At 44.0% G+C, this 12303-nt stretch overlaps 1 protein-coding gene across 2 annotated transcripts in view; it reads right to left on the bottom strand.

The window, feature by feature from the left end:
* Positions 1-759: 759 nt before the first annotated feature.
* LOC147302806 (protein NLRC3-like) overlaps positions 760-12303 on the bottom strand; it is a 341154-nt gene continuing 329610 nt past the window's right edge. The window contains exons 5-7 of one of the 2 annotated variants that reach the window (XM_086284420.1): positions 10469-12257; positions 3047-3220; positions 760-958 (exon numbers count right to left, since the gene is read on the bottom strand). In XM_086284420.1, coding sequence (XP_086140546.1) covers positions 760-958; positions 3047-3220; positions 10469-12257 — 2162 coding nt within the window. Of the gene's footprint in view, positions 959-3042; positions 3221-10468; positions 12258-12303 lie in introns of those variants that run through there. The other variant, XM_086284419.1, reaches the window with a different exon arrangement.

Here is a 12303-nt window from a genome sequence, read left to right as displayed (position 1 = left end):
TACGAATTTGGACAGCCTTCGACGTGTCGCTGCGACGTAATCGGTCTACAAATGCGGCCTCAGGAGGATGCAGCCCATGAATTTGGACACGACCTACATGTTTGTACATCAGCTTATCAAATACTGTCTGCTGTCTTCATTTATTACTCTTCACCTGCTTCACTGTCACTGTGTGGGCGGAGCTGTCTGAGCCCTGCCCACACAGACACAGCTCCTCTCTGGAGCAAAACTTCTGCTTCATCTCCGCCTCTTTTCTTCATCCTCCACCTCTCTTTTCTCTTCTTCGGTGTTCTGCAGCCACAGAGCCTCACAGCCATTAGCACGCCCATACCTGAGCAGCTAGCATTACCCAGCATGCCGTGCAGCAGTGTCAGTTTGTAAATGTGCAAGAATTCCTGCTCCAAACTGTTTCACAGAGTGCTGTGTGCCGTGACCTTTGACCTGCTAAAGACAGTCAGCTGTGGATTATTCATTGTTGTGTCTGATACTTAGAACTGTGAGGAAGAAGCTACACAGTTAATCAGGGTCCCCTCTCTCTGAATCAGGAAAGGTGGGCAGGCCGCGTGTGGGCCGCGGGCCATACGTTGAGTATCACTGTTTGAAATGTGAACATTGTTCTGCTGCAGTCAATGGACTAAACCAGAGAAGAAGAAAACAGACTTTACCATGAAGATCCTCAGTGTGGATCAGTATAATATCAGCCTGATGTCTGCAGTTTAGTGTCAGCACAACTTTCACATCATATTCATCTCAGCACAACTAAAACATGCTGACTGACCTCAGAGTTTCAAATCGACATCGTGGATTCTCCCGAAAATCACACAGATGCTTCACTCCTGAACCCTTCAGGTTGCTGTAGGTTCCACTCAGGTCCACCTCTGTGGGATACGAGGGGTTGGACTTCAGTGCTGCTGCCAGATAATCAAGGCCAATATCTGACAAACCACAGCTCTTCAATCTGTATAAAGAATGAAAGATGTAAGTTTATTAGACAAAGTGCTTGAAATCATTCAGTGTTTCATCATCTGTTCAGAGCTGAAGAAGGTTCAGAATGTAGAAGTTTAGAAAATGGAAACTCCAAACAGCTGAAGCCAACAGGAAGCAGCTTCAAACAAACACAACAAGAGAAAAAACTCTGAATGTTTCACATTAAAGTCGTACATTTCTCATAAAAACAGGACAAAGACTTGAAAAAGTCGTGTTTTTCCTTCCAGGAACCACATGGCTTCACTTTTAAAGGTGAAGTGTGACAGAAATGGACATATTTGAAGTCCAACACCTTTTTCCAGTCACATTATTAAAGCAGACAAACTACAAGCTCATTTTCATTCCAACAAGTCATCTTCTGACCTGGACTAACAACACTGGTCTCTATGTGCAGCTGGCTGTGAGGCCAGTGCTCAGGGAGCGTCTACAAAGTGCAACACTGAAAGAACATCACACACTCATTTGCTTCCAGCACTTTCACACAAACATCTACTGTCATCATTCATGTTCCTGCTCCTCTGGATTCACACGGAGCCTCTGCGCATGCCGTTGCCATGGTGAATCATAGTATGTGGCTCCATAACTCAGACTGAGCATGCTCAGAGCTGATTGGCCCGACTCTGATCAGCTGATCTAGAAGAGGAAACTCTGCTATATGTACATTATGACATCTACACCTGAATCACAACACTCACACAAATATATCAACTGTGTTTAATATTTTGGCACGTAGATCATTTATGTGCTTCAGCTCTTCTTACATTTTACCACCAACATGTTTCAAAAGGAGCAGCTTTTACTTTGAAGGCCAGCTGTCTGTGTTTCCTGTTTTCATTGTTGGATAATGAAATAAGTCGATGCTTCAGTGCTTTGAATTGTGTTACACAAAGCAAAGTTTTCACGTTGTTCAGGCAGAATCGAGCGTTGAAGAATGAATTCACACGTCAATAAACATTTTCATCAGCACAAGCAGGACAATGAAAGCAGGAAATACCCCAAACTGCCATTTCTCATTCTACAACTTCAACAACTGCACATGAATTATACTTCATACACAGACCCACAGTCTCTGATTGCTCTGAAATCTCACTGACAGCCAATAGCAATAAAGAAAAGTCCAGACTGACAGTCTCTGTGGGGTTAGGCAGTGAACTGCTCACGCTGCGTTAAAGTGCATCACAAACTATTGGAATTGGATCCAACTTTGTGAAGAAGATTTTTTCTCAGCTGCTGCTTTGAACATTTCCTCATGAACTGTATTAAACTCTGTAAATGAACTGAGAACTATTTCTACATTTGAAACTATGGATTCATTTTCCCGTTCACTTCTGTACGTTAGTGTATAAATGAATGTTAGACTGGGCTCCATGGAAACACTTGGACTGGTCTCAGCTGCCTTCTTTCTGTAGTCCTTTCTCTTCTCCAGCTTCTGTTTGAAATCCTCTCACAGAGCCTGAAACCTGCTTTGCTGTCATGTTTGGGCCTGTGTTCCTCTGCTTTAACACAAACCTCACCACAGCAGCTGTGTGGGTCGTCTCTGTAGCAGCCAGATCAGCTTCTGATACATGAACATCATCACAGCTCCTAACTTCACCTTTATTAGCTTTGACATTCATGTCTTTCTTTTCTCTGTCTGTTTCCACACAAGCTCAAAGTCTCTGCAGCCTGTTTTTATCTGCTATCATCAGATCTCCAACAGCCTCATTCACATCCCTCACACACTCTACAGCCTCACCAGTACTGACTTCATCTTCACTGACTGATGGAGCACAACATGAACCTGTGGAGGCTGAAAAGCTGTCCAGACACACATCTCCCCGTCACCACTCCACTTCTGTCAGCCTTTAAATGAACCCTGCTCAAGTCTGTCACTTCTATTTGGAGCCAAGAGGAAAACTGTTGTTCAGTCGTTTGGAAAGACACAACATTTCTGAAAGCACTCAAACTTCTTCACATTTGTCTTCAGACACATCCTGAACATTTAGGAACTAAAGAACGTTTCAAATATCAAAGATCTGAAATATAGAAAAACAACAACAGCTGCAGTCAGTGAACTCACCTCAGAGTCTCCAGTCGACAGTTTGGACTCTCCAGTCCAGCACACAGAAGCTTCACGCCTGAATCCTGCAGCTTGTTGTTACTAATGTCCAGCTCTGTCAGATGGGAGGGGATGGACTTCAGAGCCGAGGCCACAACTTCACAATGAGTCCCTGAGAGTCCACAGTCAGCCAGTCTGTGATCATAGAAAATACAAAATGTGTTATTATAAAAGCAGAAAGTCTGCATTATAAACACAGACTGAATGTATATGAAGACAAAACAGAGTGAGGTCATAATCTGATGAACATCTGCTCTTCACATCTGTGCTTCAGCTCCTCTTACTGTGTTTGACATGACACAACGATTGAGTCTCTCTCAGACCTGCAGACTTTTAATGAGAATCTTTGTTTGGCTTTAATCTGCAGATGAAGGAGGAAGATGGTGTCACATTTAGGCTTCCATAATGTCCACAGTCTGTCAGTGAGATCTGATCCAGAGTCAGAGTGAAGACACACATGTGGACTGTTTCCTGTCTTGAATCCAGAACATTTTGAATGAGTTCAGCTCAGTGAAGAGTTCCAGCTGGAAGGATGATCTCTGTTTGCTACCTGCTGCTGTCAGGTACGACTGTTCACGTCCACACGCAGGAAAAATCTGCTGACTGTCACCAAACGGAGCAGAAATCTCATCACTGGACAATAATGATGAATGAACTCAGAGCTGCTGATATCACATCTGATTTCAGGGGAACTAAACTAAAAAGGAACAAATAGAAACAACCATCATGACTCTGTTTGACCTTCAGATCAGAAACTATGGTTCAGAACAGCAGCAGGATTTCAGGCACTGTCACATCCTCAACATCCATATTCCAAATGCTCTTCCTGACAGGACACTCTTTGTTCCCACTCAGGGAGTTTCCATGTGTAGAAATCATTTCTGAATCTCAGTAGACTGGGAGGTTTTTCCATCTCATGAATCTCTTTCCTAACATCAAACTAGATAAATCAAACAAAGGAACTGGAGTCTGTCTAATTTCTGACCCCAGTAAAGTTTGTACTGGGATACCCCGACATACTCTCTCTCCATCTGCTCCCACAGCCTCATATTCACAGCTGGCCCTTCTCTCAGCATCCACACTCAGGGTGGGGGCGGGGTCAACACCAGTCAAAACCATTGCTTTGGCCTTATGGCCATTTTATTAGTGTGCGTTTCTGAGTAACAAGCAGGACTACGCACAGGTGTTTGGACATGTGTGGACCCGACCTACACTTAAACTTCTTAAATCCTCTGTTTCTGTGTCACCAGCTACACTTTTAATATTAATGTATTCACTCCGACATTTTTGGGGAGCGGTCAGAGCTCGTACACTGCAGACAGACATGTCTCCCAGCACACAGCTGACTGTCAACTCTCTGAGATTGGATATGATTCATTTAGATTATATCTGTAAGGTGAAGTTTATCTCGGTGTTTATTTGTTCCTGAGGAAGTCAGCTCGGCTCAGATTAAAGTTTAATAACTGAACAATTTCAATGAACCTTAACGCCTCCCTGGAGCATATATGGAACTGAATCAGTCACTTTTCTTTATTTCCTGATGTTCATATGTGACATACATGTTTTAACCATTAATCTGGAATTAAACTGACATTTAATATATTTTAAGGAGGAAAGAGAAATTTCACCAGAGGATGTTGATGCTGTTCATGGAGACTGAAGACAGAATGATTTATCTGTCTTAATATTTCTGCTGCTCTTTCCTCTGGTGCAAAAATATTTTAACTGTTGGTTTTAATTCAAAATCAATGGTCAAAATGTTAAAATACCAACAAACTTGTGGCGTTAGTGTTGATATTCTGTGAGTTACTTAAAGAGATCACACAGGTACAGGACATATTTTATGTTTAAGTTTATGCATGTTTGCGGTGAGATGTGCATGTAGTGGGCTGTTATGTTGTAAACTGTGTGGATGTGTTTGGGAACAGAAAGATTATTTTATTGCATAAAACGGCGCTGATCAGCTGTTTCTGCCGCTGACACACTCGGCCGGTGAACCACCTGACTCACACAGGCTCTCCTCCTCCACAGTCCTCGTTTATGAAGAGCTTTACAAACACAACATCACGGCTAACAGCTGGATTCTCCCGTTTCAGTGCCAAACAGCCACTTCCTGCTACAGACAGTAAAGTGGACAGTTCGGCGCTAAACATGTTTTTAAAACTTTAAGCTCTTATTTGTTAAAGCCAGCTTCACAGACAGATCTGTGTCAGTGTTTTAGAGCAGGGCTCAGTGGTGTAAACCAGCCTTTATATGTGTTTCATCTCCATTTTTACATTAAACTGAACCAAAACACTGAAAACTTCACCTGATATGTCTGTGTAGGTTCTCATCATACAGTCATGGTAATCTAAGGAGCCTGGAAAGAAAAGTGACTTCTTTAAGTTTCTTGAAGACGTTTCATCTCTCGAAACCTCTGCTGATAATCACCCACACCCTTTTTCACAGCTTGGCTCATGTGATGAGCCACATGATCAATAGTTGGTCAGCGACCCTCTTAAGGGACACTCCCACTAGGATTAAAATCTGGGACTCTCCACTTTCTGGTTTTAGAAGTGAAGAAGCTGAATGTTCGGATTAAACATCTTCAAGAAACTTAAAGCAGTGCACTCGCTTTTCTTTCTAAGCGGCCTTTCTTAGATCACCTGATATAACCTGAGTAAATTATGTCGAGTGTCAGCGGGGTTTGAAAACTCTGCAGCATGACCCGGGTGTTGCTGGTGGCATCATGAGCTTAGACCCCTCAGTCAGCTCGGTCTAAAGTCATCGTCAGCACTAACAGGCACAAATAGGCTCTAACGTGACAAACTGACCCGACATTTAAAGAGTGCCCACTACAGTCTCAGCTAAAACATATGTGCAACGCCAAGGACTGTACACTGGACTCCATTTCAGTGCAAAATAATAAAACGAAGTAAATCCATCCAATCTCCTCTGCCTGTCCTTATCATCAATAAAAACAATTAATAAAACAGAAAATCATAGAAACAGTCATCTTTGTTATTGCATCATCACACATCAGTTCCCAGTAACTAGTCAGAATGAGACGTTGTTTTCATCTTTCTCACACTCATCTCACTCCCCGGTCACAACAGGTGGTGACTTTAACAGGTGTTACAACCTGGCTCAAAGCTGCAAAAGAGGGCGGAGACTGAAAACAGAGACTGGTTTCATTTTGAAGTACTTAATAACCTCGGCTAAAGATGACACCAGACAGCGTGACAGGGTCTGACAACGAGTGGTGGCGTCATCCTAGCCGACCTCGGCAGTTATTCACACGCCATGACCAAAAACTCCTGCAGTGTGACAGCAGATAGAGGAGGAGTCACAGAGGAGCGTAACAGCTGTGACAGATGCAACAGGAGGACGAGCTCCAACAGTAAACACACTGAAGACAGGAAAGCAGTCACGTGTGATGTTGGTCCTGTTTTTATCTCCACTAAAACCTCTCTAACGTCACATGTAACAGAACACAGACACATCTGATTATCAGGGACCACGACCCACATCTTTGCCTCACTATGTTTATAAGAAGAGACTGAAAATAATGATTCTCCCAACACATCACCAACACTTTTATGGCAAACAGATAATAGTGAGTGACAAGAGGTGAACTGTTTCATATGCAGTTATCAGGGTAAATACATTTAAACCAAAGACACTGGAAGAGTAAAGGAAAGGAACTGAAGGTGACAATTCAAGAAGCTCAACAGAAGTCAAATGTAACATGATCAAGATTCCCTGTTAAAATATACTATGTTAATAATAGTGTATAGTACAATAGTATACTATACACTGTTATTAGTATAGTAGTATACTTGTCACACAGTGGAAATTTGTGTTTTTATGTTTTATCAATCTGTGTATTGGTACATAGTGTTGATTTTATTTGCATGATTTTATTGTGATATTTATATTGCATGTTTGTTTATTGATATTTATATTGCATGGTTTTATCCTCATACTTATATTATGTGTGTTAATGTTGTTGTACCATATTCCTTTAATCCACTGAGGACTAAACAGATGGGGGCGTTCCCCAAGGTGGCCTATCAGCTGCCAGATTGACCTGTTAAAGGGGATGGTGAGCGCAGAGACAAGAGGAGCGACGCACGAAAGGTGAGCAGGAGAAAAAGGAACGCGTGTAAGCCCGCACGTGTGTTGAAGGAACTGCTGCCTGACTGTGGGGCGCCGCGAGTCGTTCGGCGATCCAGTCCCAACTGCAGGAACAGCAACAGTGGGTGGCGATGGCCCTCAATTCACAACAGGGCAGGGATGCCCCTCTGCCTGCATCTGACGGTGCTACGAGGGAGGCCGTGTGCAGGTGTGGAGTGGGGCGAGACTGTGCGGCGACGCGCTGTCAGGAGACAGGTCTGCGACAGGAGCCCCCTCCTTGTTCTTCTGGCCGGCGTGGTTTCCATCCCGGAAGAGAAATTCCTCTCCTGTTTCAGATAAGGCACATTCGCCCGCGTGTGGCTGTACTGTGGGATTATGGGACTGTGGGAGGGTAATTTTAGCATATGGAAAACATTTTTTTAGCTTTGTTTTAATAGTGTATAGTTATTTCTGCCGGCAGGGTTTTTAGCGCATTGAGAACACTCTTTTTATTGTATACGGGGGATTTTAACTTGTATTTGTGATTCTGGCTGTGTTTTTTATGGAAATAAATGGTGTGTGTTCAAAGCCAGCTTAGTTTCTGTGCCCTGAGCGCTGACCCGCTTGCTCCCCTTCCTCTTGTATGTGAACGGACTTGGAGGTGAAGATTTAGGTCCACCAGTCTTAGCGGCTACATAATTTTGGCGTTTGTCGACAGGATACAAGTTTGGGAGCAGTGTTCAGTACCTGGGGTACAGATATAGATGATAGAATGCTAAGTGTTTAAATCAGCTACCCTTGTTGAGGGTTGTGAGCAAGGGGTGTACAGAAAAGACGTTTTATTGCCACGTGAGTATTCATGAGTAGTGTTCATCCACAAGGGATATCAGAGGAGCTGAGCTGAGAGGAGTCAGTGTTCTGATAATCCCATACATTAGCTATGCTATGTGGTCACGAAATGGAAGAACAGCAGGTTACCTGGATGTGGCAATTGGACTGTATAACTCACCTATGCTGTAACTTTTCTAGGATGCATTCAAAGGAACTCGTTGGTAGCAGATTATTGCTGATGTTTCATGTGTTATGTGTAAAGAAGGGACTACCAGAGACACAGTAGCCAGCAAGGCCAAGTGTTGTTCAGCCACCCTCCTGGACAGAACACCTGAATGTTGTGACAGGGACTGTCACAGTTAAAATATGGGGGGATGTCACACAGTGGAAATTTGTATTTATCTTGTATATTGTTTTTATTCTGATTTTTAGTGTTTATTTATGAGTGACGTTTTATTTGCATTGTTTTATTCTGTTTCTATTGCATGGGCTTTAGTGTTTTATGTGACACAGTTTTTAATCCACTGTGGACTGGCTACACATGGGACAAATTAGCTGATAGGGACCACCTGCTGAGGCATGGGTGTGTCAGCTGTGTAAAGACCTTTTAAAAGCAGGCTAGCTGAGCACTGAAGGAGAGAAGCCCAAGACTGGAAGGCTAATGCTAGATGGCCAGCGTGACACGGCGACCCAGTCCTGACCTCATGGAACGGCAACAGTAGGAGACAACGCGTGTGATTGGCAGCAGGTTTACTATCTGTTATTTTACAGGACACTGATGCAAGGGGAGCTGTGGCGGTGGTCGCATGATGGATTCGGGTGCAGAACGCAAGCTGGGCTGGGATATGATGGGCCAGTGGAAGGACAAGATGGGAGGCTCTTGCTTGTCTGCCGAAGACGGGGCTGGCGTGGACTCTGCTCTAAAGCCGGAATTCCTGGCCTGCTGATGGACCCATAATGAACATGTGGCATAATTATAGCAGGGGTTTGTTAGTGAATATAGAAAATGGTAGTTTTACGGGTTCTAGGATTGTTTTATTTAGTTTTACTAAATTGACAACCTTGTATCACGTACATTTTAAGGGTGTTTTTATTTGTGCTCCCTGGCCCAGTAATAAACTGTTCCTGATCAGACCTGCTTCATCTCTGTGCCCTCGGTGTCTGACTCGCTTGTATTTTAAAGAAGCTTTCTTTTTAGAGGACATTCTGGCGCGACTGCTTTAGTGTCCCCATGTTTTACATACTATGCTAATAATAGTGTACAGTATAATCCTAAATCTGCAAATGTTGAAAACTTCTATACAATCTCAATATTATGGAGGATCAGAAGAGTCAAAACACATCAAAATACATTTCATGCTTCATTAATAAATTGTGCAATAAAACATGAGTACATTTATTTCATTTTAAAAAACATTTTTGAATTCCAATTTTTAAAATGATTTTAAAATCTTTTAAAAAAATAAAATCAAAGATTTACTTTGTACATTTAAAATGGTGATTCCACTCCTCATTTGAAAATCCATTTCTTCACTGCATTTCCCTTTCCTGTTAGCTCAGGATTACCATATTAGGTATTAGCTGACCTCTGACCTTATATTCCACTTGTGTGGTGTCAGAGTCTCGTCTCTGTTTTTACAGAGGATGTGGTTCTGTTGGCTTCATCAGGTGATGGCCTCCAGCTCACAGTGGAGCTGTTCTCAGCAGAGTGTGAAGCCGTGTGAATGAGGATCAGCATCATGGTCCTCAGCTGGGAAAGGGTGGAGTGCCCACTCTGGCTCAGAGACAAGTTCCTGCCCCAGGTGGAGGAGTCTGAGTATCTCAGGGTTGAGTAAAGAAGGGGGAGGGGAGCAGGAATCAACAGACAGACTGTTGCTGCGGTAACAGTGAGGTGGACGCTGTACTGGTCTGTCGTGGTGAAGAGAGAGAGAGCTGAGCGTGACAGCGAAGCTCTAAATTTACCGGTCGATCTACGTCCCTGCCCTCACCTATGGTCACGAGCTGTGGGCAGTGACTGGAAGAACCAGATCGTGGTTACAAGTGGGGCAAATAAATTTTCTCTGAAGGGTAGCTGGTGTCTCCCTTGGAGACGGGGTGAGGAGAATCCCCTTCACAAAAACTAATCAAGTGAACAAGACTCTCCAGGAGGTAAACATTTAAATATCCAAGTCCACCATAAAGAGAAAACTGCATGAAGGGAAACACAGATGGTGCATTACAATTCATTGCATGTGTTTTACATGAAGAATGGAGGATATACCGTCCACTTTCACTCTGTCTTTAGCAGCAAGTGGCTCTTTGTTGTTTGGCTAGCTGCACTGAAACAGGAGAATCCAGCTGTTAGCCGTAATGTTGGTGTTTGTAAAGCACTTTATAACCAAGGACTGTGTTTTTAATTTAAAGATTAAACTGTTAACCGACACTGATCAATGATGTAATGATCACATCTGGACTCACCGAGCCTTTCTGCAGTTCCTCACAGCTGGAATCAGTCTCAGTCGTCCCTCCTTTGAAGCTTTGTACTTCTGCAGGTCAAACTCATCCAGAACCTCCTCTGACATCTGCAGCATGAAGGCCAGAGCTGAGCAGTGGATCATAGAGAGGTCCTTTGACCTTTTCTTTGACTTCAGGAACTCTTGGATCTCCTGATGTACTGAGAGGTCGTTCATCTCCATCAGACAGTGGAAGATGTTGATGTTTCTGTCAGGACAGGAATTAAACTTCTTGTTATTCTTCAGGTTCTTGATGACTCTCTGGATGGTTTCTGGACTGTTCTCTGTCTGACCCAGCAGACCTCCTAAGAGTCTCTGGTTGGACTCCAGACAGAGGCCATGAAGGAAGCGGACAAACAGGTCCAGGTGGCCATTTTTACTCTGGAGGGATTTCTCCATGGCTCGTTTAAGGAAATCATCCAGAGAGGACTCTCTGTATTTTTTTCCCAGGAAGTCCTTCAGCACCTCTGACTTCCTGTTGGTGAAACAGTGGAACATGTAGACTGCAGCCAGAAACTCCTGGATGCTCAGATGAACAAAGCAGTAGACTGGTTTCTGGAAGATCACACACTCTCTTTTGAAGATCTCTGTACAAACTCCTGAGTACACCGAGGCCTCTGTCACATCCAGACCACACTGCTCCAGGTCTTCTTGGTAGAACATGATGTTTCCTTTCTCCAGATGTTCAAACGCCAGCCTCCCCAGCTTCAGAAGAACTTCCCTGTCAGCCTCCGTCAGCTCCTGTGGACTCGTCTCATGTCCCTCGTGGTACTTGTTCTTCTTCCTCTTTGTCTGAACCAGCAGGAAGTGTGAGTACATGTCAGTCAGGGTCTTGGGCAGCTCTCCTCTCTGCTCTGTAGTCAACATGTGCTCCAGAACTGTAGCAGTGATCCAGCAGAAGACTGGGATTCTACACATGATGTGGAGGCTCCTGGATGTCTTCATGTGGGAGATGATTCTGCTGGACAGCTCTTCATCACTGAATCTCCTCCTGAAGTACTCCTCCTTCTGGGCGTCAGTGAAGCCTCGTACTTCTGTTAGCCTGTCAACACATGTAGGAGGGATCTGATTGGCCGCTGCAGGTCGGGAAGTTATCCAGACGAGAGCAGAGGGAAGCAGATTCCCCTGGATGAGGTTTGTCAGCAGCTGGCTGACTGATGACTTCTGTGTGACATCAGACAGCAGCTTCCTGTTGGTGAAATCCAATGAAAGTCTGCTTTCATCCAGGCCGTCAAAGATGAACAAAAGCTGAGAGACAGCCAGCTTCTCTGCTGTGACCTTCTGTAATGTTGGATGGAAAACATGGAGCAGCTCCAGAAGACTGTACTGCTCATCTCTGATCAGGTTCAGCTCCCTGAATGAAAGCAGAACCACCACACTGACATGTTGGTTCTCCAAGCCCTCTGCCCAGTCCAGAGTGAACTTCTGCACTGAGAAGGTTTTTCCAACACCAGCCACGCCGTTGGTCAGAACCACTCTGATGGGTCTCTGTTGGTCAGGTAAGGCTTTAAAGATGTCCTGGCACCTGATTGGAGTGTCATGGAGGGCGTCCATCTTGGAAGCTGTCTCCAGCTGCCTCACCTCATGTTGGCTATGAACCTCTTCACTCTGTCCCTCTGTGATGTAGAGCTCAGTGTAGATCCTGTTGAGGAGGGTTCTACTTCCTGTTTCATCACTTCCTTCAGTCACACGTTCACATCTCCTCCTCAGACTGATCTTATGTTCATCTAAAACCTCCTGCAGACCAACATCTGCTGAAAGAAAGAAAAACAGAAAGAAAACTCTTCAATGTCTGAACAA

This window comes from Aulonocara sp. 'chitande type north' Nkhata Bay, linkage group LG23 (genome assembly GCF_057382095.1).
Source record: "Aulonocara sp. 'chitande type north' Nkhata Bay isolate Kocher_YH1m ecotype deep benthic linkage group LG23, A_spYH_male_GT1.1, whole genome shotgun sequence".
Lineage (NCBI taxonomy): Eukaryota > Metazoa > Chordata > Actinopteri > Cichliformes > Cichlidae > Aulonocara > Aulonocara sp. 'chitande type north' Nkhata Bay.
The sequence above is the reverse complement of the archived record's forward strand: the minus strand, read 5'-3'. Positions and strand labels throughout refer to the sequence as shown.